Source organism: Nerophis ophidion, linkage group LG12 (assembly GCF_033978795.1).
Source record: "Nerophis ophidion isolate RoL-2023_Sa linkage group LG12, RoL_Noph_v1.0, whole genome shotgun sequence".
Classification (NCBI taxonomy): Eukaryota; Metazoa; Chordata; class Actinopteri; order Syngnathiformes; family Syngnathidae; genus Nerophis; species Nerophis ophidion.
In genome coordinates this window covers 5230311-5248882 of record NC_084622.1, presented here as the reverse complement: position 1 = coordinate 5248882, position 18572 = coordinate 5230311, and the positions used below count along the sequence as shown (strand labels likewise).

Genomic DNA, 18572 nt, shown 5'->3' with positions numbered 1-18572 from the left:
CTGATGCCATTTTTTTCCCAAAGTCCTGCATTTAATGGAGCCCACAGCTCCAGGATTATAGCCCTCATGGTACAGCAAGGTGGTGACAGATAACACCCCCTATCAAATCCACCGCAGAACAACTCCATTGTCTGCTGCGTAACTGAGGTGAAACCAACTTCGGGAGATTTACCTCCAGGTCCACAAGGTCTCTGCCTCCTCAGAACATCCCTAAATCACCTTGCCGTGCTGGCTCATTATTTTTGCGTGTTGAAAATTCCACGGACGGTATGGTCGTTTTTTCACAGCAGAACAGTCTCGCGGAAAAAATGCAAAAACCACAACGCATTAAACACCCACGCTAGAATATTTGGTCTCGGGGGCCACATTGAGAGAAGAAAATGTGTCTGGGGGGGCAATGTCAAAGGTCATAGTCAAAGTTTATTCATGTAGCCGTTAATCACAAGTATCTTAAAGGCTGCACAACCCACAACGGCATCTCAGATCCTATATCGGGGCAATAAAAAACTCAACCCAACGGGATACGATGAGACACCTTGGCGGGGACCGCAGATGTGGGGACCCCTTCCCCCAAACCACCCTCCCCACCCTGGGTTGTCGGGTGCAATGGATTTTGAGTGGATCTGATTAATAGTGTGAGAGTCTAGTCCATAGTGGGGCCAGCTGGGATCATCATGATTGGAGACAAGTCAGCAGCGCAGAGACGTCCCCAACTGATGCACGAACGAATGATCCACACCGGGTCCCGACTTTGAACATCTAGCGCTGAATCTGTGGTCACCTCATAACCTCTCCACGCAGGGCAGAGAAGAGACGGCAGATCAACCGGTCAAAAAGCGGGGTCTATTTAAAGGGTAGAGCAGGGGTCGGGAACCTTTTTGGTTGAGAGAGCCATGAAAGCCAAATATTTTAAAATGTATTTCCGTAAGAGCCGTATAATATTTTTAACACCGAATACAACTGTCAGTTTCAAACACTGACGACATCTATTAAACAGACAAGAAGCAAGGAATTAAACAGAGACAGGACTCAATTTAGCTCAATGAGGAGAAACCCGTAGACCTGTACCCTTGTACAGTGTGTCCCAGGCTCTGACAAAAGAATTCTACGCCTCTTCTTTTATGCGTGCATCTCTTATTCTTTTTAATAACATTGTTATTCTGAAGCTAACCAATAAGAAATAAAATACTTTCGACATCTTGAACAGGTGCGATAGAAATGGATGGATGGATTCAAATGCATGAGAATGTTTTATATTTTGAACGTTATTTTTAACACTGTGATTACTAGCGGAATTACTAATTACTTATCGTGTTAAGCAACGGCAACTAAATTTATCTGAGAGCCAGATGCAGTATAGCTCGGTTGGTAGAGTGGCCGTGCCAGCAACTTGAGGGTTGCAGGTTTGATTCCCGCTTCCGCCATCCTAGTTACTGCCGTTGTGTCCTTGGGCAAGACACTTTACCCACCTGCTCCCAGTGTCACCCACACTGGTTTAAATGTAACTTAGATATTGGGTTTCACTATGTAAAGCGCTTTGAGTCACTAGAGAAAAGCGCTATATAAATATAATTCACTACATCAAATGAGCCAAATCTGGCTGTAGAGCCATAGGTTCCCTACCCCTGGGCTAGAGTATACAAATGAGTTTTAAGATGGGACATAAATGTTTCTACTGAGGTAGCATCTCTAACTGTTACCTGTAGAACATTCCAGAGCAGGGGCGCTCACACTTTTTCTGCAGGTGAGCTACTTTTCAATTGACCAAGTCGAGGAGATCTACCTCATTCCTATTTATAATTTATATTTATTTATTTATGAAAGAGACATTTTTGTTAACAAGTTAATGGTGTTTAATGATAATACAAGCATGTTTAACACACATAGATTCATTTCTTTCATGAAGACAAGAATATAAGTTGGTGTATTACCTGATTCTGATGACTTGCATTGATTGGAATTAGACAGTGGTGCTGATAACGTCCGCATTTTCAAATGGAGGAAAAAAAAAGTCCTCCTTTCTGTCCAATACCACATGAAAGTGGTTGGATTTGGCATCTCATTTGTCCAACTTGCATACTCGTTTTTAAACACTTTGTTATGAGAGTAGCATATGTGTGTGGCCCTTTAATGTCTGGCAGCAGGTGAGTGACGTCAGTGAGGGTGGGCAAGCAAGTGAGAAAGCGGTCGCTGAGGGCGGGGGAGAAATACATTGGCATCAAACTCCGTAGCTTGCTAGCTTGTGCACGCTAGCTTTCTGAGACTCTTATTTTGTCAGCACAGGCAGGATGAAACAGGTCTTTTATGGTGAAGACAGGAACTGTGCAGTCGGTCTTTAGAGTTTTGACAGTAGGTACGGAGTCTCTAGAAATAAAATGGGTTTCTCTGCGTCCGCCCTGTTAGTGATTTTTTTTCTTAAATATGAGCTCGCAGCAGCCAGCGTCATCTCACAAGATCCTCGGGTGCCAAGAATGTCAAACAACTGACGAAAGTGAATTCTTGGTATGATTGATGATTGCTCATTTTTATGTCTATTTTTTAATGCCTGGCTTGAGATCGACTGACACACCCTCCGAGATCGACCAGTCGATCGCGATCGACGTAATGCCCACCCCTGTTCCAGAGTATTGGAGCCCGAATAGAAAACACTCTACAGACTTCATACTTTTTTTGGGCTCTGGGAATCACAAATAAGCAAGAATGCAGATTTCTTGCCGGGACATATGGTACAACAGCAAATATTTTATATGTAAATATTAAAACTTTAAAGTTGCATTTTAAGTGCACAGGAAGCCAGTGCAGGTGAGCCAGTATAGGCATAATATGATATGAAATGATAATGTGAATGTATGTATAAATTGTATATCCACAATTAGCTGTAAAAATCCGCTGTACAGTATGTGTGTTTGGGTCCCTTTTGTGCGGGAACACTAATAGCAAAGTCACAATGTCCGATAGGATTCTAAAAAAGTCATGACAGACCACCTCCAAAAAACGGAATGGAATTTTACAGTTGTTTACTGAATGGGACACCCAAAATGTATGTTGAAATAAAGACAGTGGGATTTAGAATATTAACAGATGAGGTAGTTCGGGCATCTGGTCAGGATGCCACCCGAACGCCTCCCTAGGGAGGTTTTTCGGGCACGTCCAACCGGTAGGAGACCACGGGGAAGACCCAGGACACGTAGGGAAGACTATCTTGCCCGGCTGGCCTGAGAACGCCTCGGGGTCCCCTGGGAGGAGCTAAACGAAGTGGCTGGGGAGAGAGAAGTCTAGGCTTCCCTGCTTAGGGTGCTGCCCCCGCGACCCGACCTTGAATAAGCAAAAGATGGATGGATGAACTATGAACAATAAAACACTGAATATTAACATATGAACATTGCTCCTCTTTTACTTCTCAGACCAGCTCCTCGATAGTTGTGTATCTTTTACAATCAACAAAACACATTAAAAACGTAACAAACAAAGGGTAATAAACACCTACAGTATGATATATTGTCTTTTTTATTCAGAAATTTGTTGTAAAAATTTGCTTCCGCAGTTGTTTCTGACACATTCGTTTCGGGCTGGCTGCTCCAAAAACAAACCCTGCCCATTTCGCTTTGTTCCTCGTCTGAGCTGCTGCGACGTAGATTACCGTAATAACGTTGTGGGGAGGTGCAGCTGACGGGCCGACGGCGGGGCAGGGCACGCTGCAGCCCTGCCCAAGATGGCGGCAAGGAGGCGGAGAATGCGGCGGAGCGGAGAGGCGGGGTGTGCCGGGAGCGACGCCACCGCAATCTAATTCAGGTGCGTGGCTCACACACCGGGAAACTATTAACATTTCTCCTGATGCTGCATAAAAGGGAAGAAGGAGGAGAGATCGGGGCGGAAGGAGTTGGAGAGCCTGCAAGAACGGATGAAGGGCGGCAGCAGCAAAAGAGAGAGAGAACAGCGCACGAGAGACAACGACGCGGCCGGCTGAAAGAGCGACCGAGGAGCGAGCAGCGGAGAGGTGCTGAAAGAGCGATCCGAGCTGCAGAAAAGCTTTCTTTAAAAATAAAGAGTCAAATCTTGTGCAAAAGCAATGTCCTTCCTGGGTGGTCAGTGGAACCCGAGCGGCGACGGGGAAAATCGTTCATAAACGCGTATGACACTCAAATGCGCATATTTCAACCATTGAAATACTTTTTATAGTTCATGACTTACGGTCATTTAAAAACAGCACTGCACATCATAATGGCGGCTACAGGTTGAGCCTTCCAAAGAGCCCAAATATCCAAGATGAGTTAAAATTGAATGCCATACTGGAGTTCAGAGTGTAGGAGGATTCAGAGACCCATTTGATTCAAAAGGAGAGTGAGGGCAGTAGAGATGGGTAGTGCCAGAGACTGTGGATGTGTAACACAGTGACATTTCCCCTGAAAGGAGACTGAGTGCCGTAAGAAAAGGGAATGTGGCAAAAAACTGGACACTACGGAGGATAATATAATACAGGGGTCCCCGAAGTGTTTGATTCGGGGGGCCGCATTGGGCTAAAAAAATTGGCCAGAGGCTAAGCTGTGTGTGTGTGTGCCCAAATTTTATTTTTAAATAAAATTTAAAAAATAGAGGCAGCTCACTGGTAAGTGCTGCTATTTCCATCCATCCATCCATCCATCATCTTCCGCTTATCCGAGGTCGGGTCGCGGGGGCAACAGCCTAAGCAGGGGAACCCAGACTTCCCTCTCCCCAACCACTTCGTCTAGCTCTTCCCGGGGGATCCCGAGGCGTTCCCAGGCCAGCCGGGAGACATAGTCTTCCCAACGTGTCCTGGGTCTTCCCCGTGGCCTCCTACCGGTTGGACGTGCCATAAACACCTCCCTCGGGAGGCGTTCGGGTGGCATCCTGACCAGATGCCCGGACCACCTCATCTGGCTCCTCTCGATGTGGAGGAGCAGCGGCTTTACTTTGAGTTCCTCCCTGATGGCAGAGCTTCTCACCCTATCTCTAAGGGAGAGCCCCACCACACGGCGGAGGAAACTCATTTCGGCCGCTTGTACCCGTGATATTATCCTTTCAGTCATGACCCAAAGTTAATGACCATAGGTGAGGATGGGAACGTAGATTGACCGGTAAATTGAGAGCTTTGCCTTCCGGCTCAGCTCCTTCTTCACCACAACGGATCGGTACAACGTCCGCATTACTGAAGACGCCGCACCGATCCGCCTGTCGATCTCATTATCCACACTTCCCCCACTCGTGAACAAGACTCCTAGGTACTTGAACTCCTCCACTTGGGGCAGGGTCTCCTCCCCAACCCGGAGATGGCATTCCACCCTTTTCCGGGCGAGAACCATGGACTCGGACTTGGAGGTGCTGATTCTCATTCATGTCGCTTCACACTCGGCTGCGAACCGATCCAGCGAGAGCTGAAGATCCCGGTTTTTAGAGCAGGCCTGCGGGCGACTCAACTGGCCCTTACGGGCTACCTGGTGCCCGCGGGCACCGTGTTGGTTGTATTTGTGTCTAATGTAGCACAGCATAGGCTCCAGTATCCCCCGCGACCCTAAAAGGGACATGCAGTAGGAAATGAATGAATGGATGGACATATATATATATATATATATATATATATATATATATATATATATATATATATATATATATATATATATATATATATCATTGCAACACTGCGGCGCAATGATGTGATGTTATCAATGGAAAAAAAAAAATTTAGATGGATTTTTAAAAAAATATAATAACAAGGAAATATATATGTATATACATATATATATATTTTTCAGTTTTTATTTTATTTTTTTTAACTCGGGACTTTCCCTGGGTCGTATTTGGGCCGCGGGCCGTAGTTTGTGGACCCCCGATGTTGGCTGTTGGCTACTGTAAGGAGACATGTTTTAATTTGTTGCCGGTAGTTTATGTCATTTATACATTTTGGATTATTTATGTTTTATAATTTTCATCTTTTTTTAGTTTTAGTCAAAAAGAGACTAAGGGCAAAATGAAAATGGAGACTGTAGATTTGCTTTAGTGTATAGTGTAACACCAGTACCTGAAAAACTAAAAAAATATGAAAATTATAAAACGTAAATAATCAAAATCACCAGCGCCCCCCCCCGCCACCCCAAAGGGAATAAGCGGTAGGAAATGGATGGATGGATAAATAATCAAAAATGTATAAGTGACATTAACTACCGGCAACAAATTAAATGGCACATTGTTTAAAATGATTATGGAATATCTGTAATAACTTATACACCACTTGTTTGTTAATGATTTACTTAAGTATAAAATGTATTTTAGGACAAATTTAGATAAAGTATAAGGGACATGCGGTAGAAATGGATGGATGGATCATGTAAATTTTGTATTCATTTCTTTGCCTCTAATTTGATGTTCATTACAAAAAAATCCATCAAAGTCACCTGATTGGTTTAATTAGAACATAGGCCAATCAACTTTAATCATAAAGATTAACAAGCTCTTTTTCTACACTTTCAGGGCCAGCCGAAGCCTCCAAGGATGTGTAAGTACTTTGGTCATCTTCTACCCCAAGCACCAGCTACACCCTTTTTTAACGACAGTACTGTACCTATATTATATTTAATATTATATTAATGTTACCGCACCTACAGTTTTGGGTTGGGCTCTCAGAGTGGCTGGGGCCGTACTTTGGTTCTTGCACACACTGGGAGACAAATATATTGTACGTACAAATACACACACATACTCACATACACACAGGTATTCATACATTATTATGTACAGTAAATTCATTCATTCATTTATACATACATACTTCTTTGACCTTTGTGGTACTTACCCACATACATACGTATGTTCCCACTTCATTCACTAACAGTGTTACAAAAAAGATCAGTTAGAATAATATATAATGTTGGATATAGAGAACATACAAACCCTTTATTTATTGAATCATCCATCCATCCATCCATTTTCTACCGCTTATTCCCTTTCGGGGTCGCGGGGGGTGCTGGCGCCTATCTCAGCTACAATCGGGCGGAAGGCAGGGTACACCCTGGACAAGTCGCCACCTCATCGCAGGGCCAACACAGATAGACAGACAACATTCACACTCACATTCACACACTAGGGCCAATTTTAGTGTTGCCAATCAACCTATCCCCGGGTGCATGTCTTTGGAAGTGGGAGGAAGCCGGAGTACCCGGAGGGAACCCACGCATTCACGGGGAGAACATGCAAACTCCACACAGAAAAATCCCGAGCCTGGATTTGAACCCAGGACTGCAAGAACTTCGTATTGTGAGGCAGACGCACTAACCCCTCTGCCACCGTGAATCAAAGATACTGAAATTCCACGACATAGTGAAATTGCAAACAGCTAAAATTATTCACAAAGCAAACTATAACCTGCTACCCAAGAATATAAAACAATTATTCTCAACAAAAGAGGAGAAATATAATCTTAGAGGAACATTTTATTTAAAACATTTGTACGCACGTAGAACACTGAAGACCTTCAGTATATCTGTATGTGGAATGAAATTATGGAATGGATTACGCAAGGCTATCAAACAATGTACCAATATGATCCACTTCAAGAAACTCTTCAAACTGGAAGTGTTTACAAAGTACAAGAAAGAAGAACCAAGACAAACATTCTGAATTTATTCACCCATTCATTCTTTCATTCTCAAAATAAACTTATTTATCTCAACGTATGGACTAAAACTTACTTCACCAATTATTTATTTGTTTATTTTTATTGTGATTACTTATGGAGTATATTGTGATTACATTGAGAACAGGAAGTGAAACAAAAGTTTTAGCAACGGTTATGTAAAAGAAAAGGGGTAGGATTAAATAACATCTGCTTCTTCCTACTCCTTTTCGAACATATTGAAAGGAGAAACTGGAAATTGTGATGTACCATGTTGTATGCAAGCATGTTCGAAACAAACTTAACTTCAACCTCAACATACATACACAAATACAGTACATACATACACATATACAGTACTTATTTGCACAACCACATACCCCATACAAATATACATATCCACATACTGTACATACACAAGCACACATGCATGCATACACTCATGTGTGATGGACCCGAGTGGTAAAATATTAAAATCTAATAAAAATGTTGCTTGAAACCAATATAAATATTAAAAACCCAATGTAGTGAGAGCAGCTGTCCCAAAATAAGTAAAGATTATTATACTGGTTCAAAATTTATTAAAATACAATTAAAAACTAGTCACGTTGTGGACATTAAAATACCAAATGGTAGCAAATGTGATGGGTGAGGGTACAGTCACGACAGGCGTGTGGGTCCGTATCTTGGCTCCCTCCACTGCCACGGCGTCCTCCTGCACACAAAATTAAAAAGGGAGGCAGGCCACGGGGATAAAATCAACTAAATCCTGACGTCACACTAAGACGCAAGATAGGGTTTTCCCTGCCTTTGCTGTAGTTCCGCGTCAATGTATTGTGTACGCCCACTCTCCTCGCCAGTCTCCAGTCATTCGCGGGACCTACGTGGCCGTAACCGTCCCGCTCCGCCTCCTGGTCGCTTCCAGGGGGTCGCCGCAGGTCCCTGGGTCCAAATCGCCCCTCTGTCAAGAGAACCACACAGCCAAAGTACTACGCACGAGCCCGCAAGCCCACAGCCAAAGGCAGTTGGGTGTCCCCACAGATCCACAACACACGGGACTTACTTGGGAGGCAGAGTTTCTTCTGCCCCTGCGTGTTGTGTGTTTCTTGGGGTTCACTCCGCTAGCCTGCGGGGTCTGCTGTGTCGTCTGGGGAGTTCCTTCCCAGCCAGCGTGCGTTCACCCGGTCTCTCTTGGCAAAGCCTGTCGATTCTTCCCCGTCCCGGTGTCAGGCGAAATAAGTGCTCGCTGCGAAATAAGTGCCCAAGCGTGTCGGGGCATATATTTAGCGCCTTAAGTGCGAAATATATGCCCACACTATTGTATACGGTGTGTATGGGACGGCTTGCCAAATAATTGCCCCTGTGGTCTCAGTGAGAGTGCATACGAGGTATACTCATTAGTTAAACTTGGATTTGCTGATATTGTTAGCTAAAAGAAAAAACCCAAACCCCAACCCCAACCCTAACCCTAACCCCAACCCCAACCCCAACCCCAACCCCAACCCCAACCCCAACCCCAACCCTAACCCTAACCCTAACCAAATCTTCAGAGTCTCGCTAAATCACTACTAGGATGGTCTCTCTCTCGCTACACACAGGTTGGTTTGTCAATGCCCAAAAACTGCCCGGCGCACTGGACTGCACAGGTGGGCACATGCGTTCACACCACCTGAGCACTTATTTCGCTGGGCACAAATTTGGCATGACATCAACTAAATCCTGACGTCACACTAAGACGCAAGACAGGGTTTCCCCTGCCTTTGCTGTACTTCCGCGTCAATGTATTGTGTACGCCCACTCTCCTCGCCAGTCTCCAGTCATTCGCGGGACCTACATGGCCGTAACCGTCCCGCTCCGCCTCCTGGTCGCTTCCAGGGGGTCGCCACAGGTCCCTGGGTCCAAATCGCCCCTCTGTCAACAGAACCACACAGCCAAAGTACTACGCACGAGCCCGCAAGCCCACAGACAAAGGCAGTTGGGTGTCCCCACAGATCCACAACACACGGGACTTACTTGGGAGGCAGAGTTTCCTCTGCCCCTGCGTGTTGTGTGTTTCTTGGGGTTCACTCCGGTAGCCTGCGGGGTCTGCTGTGTCGTCTGGGGAGTTCCTTCCCAGCCTGCGTGCGTTCACCCGGTCTCTCTTGGCAAAGCCTGTCGATTCTTTCCCGTCCCGGTGTCAGGCGAAGTAAGTGCTCGCTGCGAAATAAGTGCCCAAGCGTGTCGGGGCATATATTTAGCGACTTACGTACGAAATATATGCCCACCCTATTGTATACGGTGTGTATGGGACGGCTTGCCAAATAATTGCCCCTGTGGCCTCAGTGAGAGTGCATACGAGGTATACTCATTAGTTAAACTTGGATTTGCTGATATTGTTAGCTAAAAGAAAAAACCCAAACCCTAACCCCAACCCTAACCCTAACCCCAACCCCAACCCCAACCCCAACCCCAACCCTAACCAAATCTTCAGAGTCTCGCTAAATCACTACTAAGATGGTCTCTCTCTCGCTACACACAGGTTGGTTTGTCAATGCCCATAAACTGCCCGGCGCACTGGACTGCACAGGTGGGCGTATGCGTTCCCCCCACCCCGAGCACTTATTTCGCTGGGCACAAATTTGGCGTGACATCAGCCAAAACCTGCCGAATCCTGCCGTCCCCTCTCCTTCTCTAGCCTGTCGATTTTCTCTCTCTCGACCCTTCCTCTCGAACCTCTCTTCCTCCTCCTGTCGCTCCTTTTAAACGTGCAGTCCTAATGCTCGACAGGTGTGTCCAATTTCCCCTGTCGTTGGAATGGGCAACGGGGTTGTTAGTGGCAACTAGCTAAAAGGGGCAATGTCTTAAAATGCCAGCAAAGTCCACAAGGAGTAAAAACATGCAATCAAAGACAATCAAATTCCAAAGTATAAATACACGCAATTAAAATTATAATCAAATCCTAAAATGTAAAAACGTGCAATTAAAAATATAATCGAATTCTAACATGTAGAAACATGCAATTTTAAAATCCACAGCAATAAAACACTATAAAACTTGCATGGCAATGAAACATTAAAAAAAATAAAATCCCCTTCTTGTGTCCCATCACATCCCCCCACACCTTATCGTTGTCAGTCCCTGCAACAGGGGAGCTCTAGTCTGCATAGCGGGCAGGCAACTGTCCCCAGTTTGTCCGAGTGGAGCGCCTGGGTTGTTCCACAGAACCCTGTGCTTCCAGTTTTTGTAGCCTTTACCACTTGCTCCGTCATAAGGAACAAATTAATTGCCAAAACAGGAACCAATTATTATCAAACTTTGACAAACTATCATGGGCTTCACGGTGGCAGAGGGGTTAGTGCGTCTGCCGCACAATACGAAGGTCCTGCAGTCCTGGGTTCAAATCCAGGCTCGGGATCTTTCTGTGTGGAGTTTGCATGTCCTCCCCGTGAGTGCGTGGGTTCCCTCCGGCCACTCCGGCTTCCTCCCACCTCCAAAGACATGCACCTGGGGATAGGTTGATAGGCAACACTAAATTGACCCTAGTGTGTGAATGTGAGTGTGAATGTTGTCTGTCTATCTGTGTTGGCCCTGCGATGAGGTGGCGACTTGTCCAGGGTGTACCCTGCCTTCCGCCCGATTGTAGCTGAGATAGGCGCCAGCGCCCCCCGCGACCCCAAAAGGGAATAAGCGGTAGAAAATGGATGGATGGACACACTATCATATGGTATGCTTACAACTGTGACAGTGGAATTTATAGTGTGCTAGTTAACATGTCCCTTTGATAACACAAATACAATCCCAAATACATTTTTCCCATAATAAGACCTTTTTGCAACGTACTAAGTGTACTCAGCTTGGTCTTTCCATTATCTTTCAAATGGTGTCTTAGTTGTTTACAACCTCCCCACTCCCCCTCGGAGAATGCCAATGTTTTTTTTTCATTGATTTTTCTAAATATTGGTAGCTGATAAGGTCTTCCAAATCTTATTTCGAATGGTCTGAGTCCTGTTGTACTTTTAAGGTTCATGTACTGTACATTTTTACTAAATCTTTGCATAATGCTTTTGCTAATGTTAGCGCATCTGCTTTTCCTTTAGGAAATATTTCTAGCCACTTTGAAAATGCATCTGCTATGACCAGACAATAATGTTTTCCTTCACTCTTATTTAGTTCAATAAAATCCATTCATAGATGTTGTATACATTTTTTATTTTTTTATACGAATAAAACTATAGGAAGTATAGTGCTTCTATATGAGGCTAGTCATATCCCTCCTGTTGAGCCATGAATGGCTCAAAACTTCTACCCACTTATACAGATTTTTTTTTGTAAAATTAGTTTATTGTCTGGATATACATCGATGTCTTCCTTGTTCAACGTGACTCCGTTTTTTTTCTTTTGGAATACTTTGTTCTTGCATATATTTTAGTATAATATTATTCATGTCACTAGTTTCTAATTTGAAATTTGTATTTCCTTTTCTGCTGTTTGTTTTGCTGTTTTGTCAGCAAACGCATTTCCTAGTGATACTGTGTCTGTTCCTTTGGAATTTGCATACTGCTATTTTAGCTATTAGCTGTACTGCTTTTACAATTTTTTTTTCTTCTAATAGTTCTCCATGTTTTACAGGTTTTCCTGTTGACGTTATCATTCCTATATTCTTCCAGAGTTGTGCGAATGTGTGCACTGTTGAAAATGTGTATTGGCTATCTGTGTATATTGTGACCTTTATATATTTCATTACTTCACATGCTTCCATTAGTTTTACTAATTATGCAGCTTACATTGAGTAATTTGATGGTCATTTGATAGCTTTCAAAATGTTCGTTGCTGTAACAACCGCTCATCCTATTATATTTTTATTTCACAGAATGCTGATTCAGCTTCTGAATTCCATTCTACAGACGATAACAATTTTTTTACATTAATTTACTTAATGGAGCTACTATTTCAGCATAATTTGGTATCCAATTTCTACAGTAATTACTTAATCCTAAAAATTACATAATTTGCTTCTTTGTTTGAGATTTTTGTACTTGTAGTACTTGTAGACCGGAATGAGAATCAGCACCTCCATGGTTCTCGCCCGGAAAAGGGTGGAGTGCCATCTGCTGGTTGGGGAGGAGACCCTGCCCCAAGTGGAGGAGTTCAAGTACCTAGGAGTCTTGTTCACGAGTGAGGGAAGAGTTGATCGTGAGATCGACAGGCGGATCGGTGCGGCGTCTTCAGTAATGCGGACATTGTATCGATCCGTTGTGGTGAAGAAAGAGCTGAGCCGGAAGGCAGAGCTCTCAATTTACCGGTCGATCTACGTTCCCATCCTCACCTATGGTCATGAGCTTTGGGTCATGACCGAAAGGATAAGATCACGGGTACAAGCGGCCGAAATGAGTTTCCTCCGCCGAGTGGCGGGGCTCTCCCTTAGAGATAGGGTGAGAAGCTCTGCCATCCGGGAGGAGCTCAACGTAAAGCCGCTGCTCCTCCACATCGAGAGGAGCCAGATGAGGTGGTTCGGGCATCTGGTCAGGATGCCACCCGAACGCCTCCCTAGGGAGGTGTTTAGGGCACGTCCAGCTGGTAGGAGGCCACGGGGAAGACCCAGGACACGTTGGGAAGACTATGTCTCCCGGCTGGCCTGGGAACGCCTCGGGATCCCCCGGGAAGAGCTAGACGAAGTGGCTGGAGATAGGGAAGTCTGGGCTTCCCTGCTTAGGCTGCTGCCCCCGCGACCCGACCTCGGATAAGCGGAAGATGATGGATGGATGGATGGATAGTACTTTGTTTTTCTACTTTCCACAATAGTGTGTCCATCTTTGTTTAGACAATGTCCTACATACTTTACTTCTGTTTTGCATAATTAGACTTTTATTTTGCTTACTTTGTATCCCTCACTATGTAGATCAGGGGTGCCCACACTTTTTCTGCAGGCGAGCTACTTTTCAATTGACCAACTCGAGGGGATCTACCTCATTTATATATATCATTTATATTTATTTATTTATGAAAGAGACATTTTTGTAAACAAGTTAATTGTGTTTAATGATAATACAAGCATGTGTAACACATATAGATGTCTTTCTTTCACAAAGACAAGAATATAAGTTGGTGTATTACCTGATTCTGATGACTTGCATTGATTGGAATCAGACAGTAATGATGATAACGCCCACATTTTCAAATGGAGGAGAAAAAAAGTTGTCCTTTCTGTACAATACCAGATGAAAATGGTTGGATTTTGGCATCTAATTCATCCAGCTTCCATACACTTTACAAGAAAAACATTGGCGGCAAATTCCGTAGCTTGCTTGATTGACATTCACGGCACCCGAGGGTCTTGTGAGATGACGCTGGCTGCTGCCAGTTCATTATTATGAAAAAATGACAGAGAGGAAGGCGAGAAACACTTTTTATTTCAACAGACTTTTGCGCCGTCCCTTCCGTCAAAACTCTAAAGGCCGACTGCACATTTCCTATCTTCACAATAAAAGCCCTGCTTCAAGCTGCCTGCGCTAACAAAATAAGAGTCTCGGAAAGCTGGCGTGCACATAACTTGTGCACGCCAGCTTTCTGAGGGATCGCTTGTGCACGCCAGTTTTCCGAGACTCTGTATTTTTACCTTTTTACCTTTTTATAACCATTTAATATCTACTTTTTCCTCTGGCTCTCTCTTCTGCCTGTTGCAGTGCCCTATCTCATCATCTTCCTTTCTGCAATATAACACCTCCTCGCCCCCCTTACTCTCTTTCTCTCCTTTCTCTCTGGCCCTGGCCACTTTTTGCCAAAATTCCACATCCTCATCTCTTTCTTCCTTCATCTTTTTAAAATTGCCTTTTGTTTTTGCTTTTATGGCGCCTCTAAGTTCTACTAACTTGGTTGTTTTTAATTGTCCCTCAAAATTGTAATCTTTTATCCATTTATTTAAACATCTGATTCTATCAGAATCCTGTTTTTGATTACTTTCCAATCTTTACATTTTAGTTCATCTCAAGGTTTATTTTTACTCTGTCCTTTTCCCATTTTGATCTATTTGGAGAAATCCGTCGTCCCCTAGAGCAGAGGTCCCCAACCTTTTTGTATCCGCGGACCGGTCATTGGGATGAGTCCTTTTTTTTTTTTCTTTTTTTTATTTCTTTGTCATGAAAAGGGGACGTTTTTGTCATGAAAAAGGGAGGTGTTTGTGGTCAGTGCACTAATTGTAATTGTATATTGTGTTTTTTATGTTGATTTAATTTAAAAAAAAAAAAAAAAAAAAAAAATTTAAATAAAAATTAATAAAAAATTATTCTGCGGCCCGGTACCAAACGTTGTAAGATAGTGGTTAAAATATATTATTGTGGTACATGTCGCTTCTACTGGAGATATTTTTCCCAGTGGAAGTGTCTTGCATAATGTGTCCACAATAACCCACTATTTACTTCTCACAACTTTAATACAGAGTGATGGCCTAATGGGGATTACTCCCACACACTCTTACATTTACACTTTTCAGTATATTGATCAGCGGATATTTCAATTTTTAATGTGGACTCTGCCGCCCTCCAGATTATTGTTTTTCACGGAAAAAAAATTCAGTTTTCTGAAAAGACCATTTCAGGTCTGCGTTTTGGACTCCGTCGTCCCTTAGGATATTGGTCTATGGATTTTTTAATTCATTGTGGGCTCCGCTGCCCCCCAGTATGTTTGTTTATGGCTATCACGGATGTTTCAGTTTTCGCGTTTTCGTTTACCTTCAGTATATTGGCCTCTTCAGTTTTAGTTTTTTAAATGCCTACTGAAATGAGATTTTCTTATTTAAACGGGGATAGCAGGTCCATTCTATGTGTCATACTTGATCATTTCGCGATATTGTCATATTTTTGCTGAAAGGATTTAGTAGAGAAAATCCACGATAAATTTTGCAACTTTTGGTCACTAATAGAAACGCCCTGCCTTTACCGCAAGTATGTGGGCGTGACGTCATGCGCTGCAGGGCTCCACACATATTCACATTGTTTTTAATGGGAGCCACCAGCAGTAAGAGCATTTCGGACAGAGAACCACCAACCTTTCAGTTAACAGCTGAACGCGCTAACCGATTGCGCCACAGAGACTTGTACGATTAGTACTCAAGGCCATAAGGCCATAAGGCCTGTTTACTGTGTCCAACTCATGTATTGTTTAGGATATGATTGACTAGGATAATTCTAGAAGATCCCTTATCTGTGTATTGTTTTAATTGTGTTTTAGTGAGATTTTAAAGATTGTAAAGACATACCTCGAGGTCGGATGCCTGCGGTGAACACGAAGTGTCTCAGAGAGAAGCCGAGGAGCCAAACTCACAGCTGCCTTTCAAACAGCTGCGGCAGGACGACAAATAATCCAATGATATCTCCGGTAAGATATATATCACAATTCGCCCATCCAAAAACCTGGTAGTTGACGTAGAGAAAACATGTTCGCTTGACCGCTCCGCTTCACAACAAACAAAGAAACACCGGCTGTGTCTCGGTGCTAAAGACAGCTGCAATCCATCGCTTTCCACCAACAGCATTGTTTTTTATAGTCTCCATTATTAAATGAACAAATAGCAAAAGATTCAGCAACACAGATGTCCAAAATATTGTGTAATTATGCGGTTAAAGCAGACGACTTTTAGCCATGAGTGGTGGAGCGCTAATATTTCCTGACAGTCCGTGACGTCACGCGTATGCGTCATCATTCTGCGACATTTTCAACAAGAAACTCGCGGGAAATTTAAAATTGCAATTTAGTAAACTAAAAAGGCCGTTTTGGCATGTGTTGCAATGTTAATATTTCATCATTGATATATAAACTATCAGATTGCGTGGTCGGTAGTAGTGGCTTTCAGTAGGCCTTTGATTTTTAGCTTTTTTTCAATGTTGAATACCTGGAATTTTTATTATTATTATATATACTGTATATATTTTTCCCTTTGGGGGCTCCGTCACCCGTCTTATTGGCCTTTTTACCTGTTAGAGCCTAGGATTTACAGGGTTTGTCCATGCGTCGTAACCCTCAGTCACACGCTCTTTCTTTGTAATTCAAAATGTGCTCTCTGAACTCTGCGTTCCTTCCTTTTGTCCTCGGTTTTCCGTCAGTCGTCCAAATCCGGCCAAAATTAAGAAAAAGCAGTTCCTCAATCAGGATTTGGATGCCGTGGTCTTTCTGGTTTCACTCACTCTCGCTGGAATCGTCAGACGTGTTGGAATCCGGCTCGAAGGACCAAGAAAATGTCAGGTTCAAACACTGATGACATCTATTAAACAAGACAAAAGGCAAAGAATCAAACAGAGACAGAATGAAATTTGGACTCAGATCTGAGGAGAGACATGGCCACTGCACTCTCTGTACAGTCCTGCACCACGCTCTACCCTAAGATCGTACGCCTCCTTCTTTATTTGACTTTCCCCACTGCAGTCAGTGGGCCGTAAACAGCGTTGCCTTCGGTTACCGATCAGTTCGAAGACAGTTTTTATGAAATAGTTCAAAGAGAGTCCCATAAAACAGTTCAAAGAGAGTTCCAAAAATAGTTCTAAAAGAGTTCATTAAATACTTCAAAAAGAGTTCCTGTGGAAGTTGGGCAGATCCTGTTATCTGTCCGAGTGGAGTTTTACGAGCATTCTTCTTGGAAGGTTTCAGCCTTTTGTTTTCTTGTCCGGAACACAATGTAATACAAAGTTTTTTGTGATAATTTTGAAACAATTATCCAATCAATCAATGAATCAATGTTTATTTATATAGCCCTAAATCACTAGTGTCTCAACACAAACCACTACGACATCCTCGGTAGGACCACATAAGGAAAAGGAAAACTCACACCCAGTGGGACGTCGGTGACAATGATGACTATGAGAACTTTGGAGAGGACCACATATGTTCCCCCCCCCCCACTAGGGGACCAAAAGCAATGGATGTCGAGCGGGTCTAACCTGATACTGTGAAAGTTCGATCCATAGTGGATCCAACACAACCGCGAGATGATACTGTGAAAGTTCAATCCATAGTGGATCGAACACAGCCGCAAGAATCCAGTCCAAAGCAGATCCAACAATGTAGCGAGAGTTCCGTCCACAGCGGTGCCAGCAGGAAACCTTTGACCTGCTTCCACCCCAAGTTTGATTTTTTTTGTTTTAGGTCTGAACCTGTGGTTCTCAGTCTAAGAACTAAATCCTGCGGTAAAGTAACAATTCGTCCCTGGGTGGGCCTGAACCACCAACCTTTCAGTTAACAGCCGAACGCGCTAACCGATTGCGCCACAGAGACTTGTTTAATTAGCAGTCAAGCCCATAAGGCCATAAGATCTGTTTACTGGACACACATGGCCAACTCATGTATTATATGAATATCTTGGTATTGCAGAAGAACAAGGTATATATAGAACCAGTTGATTTTTTTAAACGTTTCATACAAAATATGCTGTATAAGTTAGGGGTACACGGTCTAACTTGGTGGTCCTCGGTCTCGAAACCTATTGAGTTATGGTGAAGTATGATTTTTACCTTTTGACCTGATTCCCCCCCAAGTTTGATTTTTTTTGTTTTAGGTCTGAACCTGTGGTTGTCAGTCAAAAAAATAAATCCTGCAGCCAAAAAACAATACATACCTGGGTGGGCTTGAACCACCTACCTTTCAGTTAATACCCAAACGCGCTAACCGATTGCGCCACAGAAACTTGTACAATTTGTACTCAAGGCCATAAAGCCATAAGGCCTGTTTACTGGACACACATGGGCAACTCATGTATTATTTGAATATCTTGGTATTGCAGAAGAACAAGGTATATATAGAACCAGTTGATTTTTTTTAAACGTTTCATACAAAATATACTGTATAAGTTGGGGTTACACGGTCTATCTGGTGGTCCTCAGTCTAGAAAGCTATTGAGTTATGGTGAATCATGATTTTAAGCCTTTGACCGATTAGTGGTGATTCCACCCCAAGTTTAATTTAATCATTCTTTTTAGGC

General features: G+C 43.3%; 1 protein-coding gene and 1 non-coding gene across 3 annotated transcripts in view; one reads left to right on the top strand and one right to left on the bottom strand.

Annotated features, from left to right (window-relative positions):
* LOC133562905 (uncharacterized) overlaps positions 1-18572 on the top strand; it is a 205273-nt gene that overhangs the window by 8310 nt on the left and 178391 nt on the right. For both annotated transcript variants that reach the window (XR_009808941.1, XM_061916728.1), the window contains exon 2: positions 6487-6511. Coding sequence is in view for 1 of the 2 variants with exons in the window: in XM_061916728.1 (XP_061772712.1) it covers positions 6487-6511 (25 nt within the window). In the remaining variant the exon portion in view is untranslated. The remainder of the gene's footprint in view (positions 1-6486; positions 6512-18572) is intronic.
* On the bottom strand, positions 17796-17869 carry trnan-guu (transfer RNA asparagine (anticodon GUU)). Its single transcript has one exon. It is a non-coding gene; the product is annotated as a tRNA-Asn (tRNA).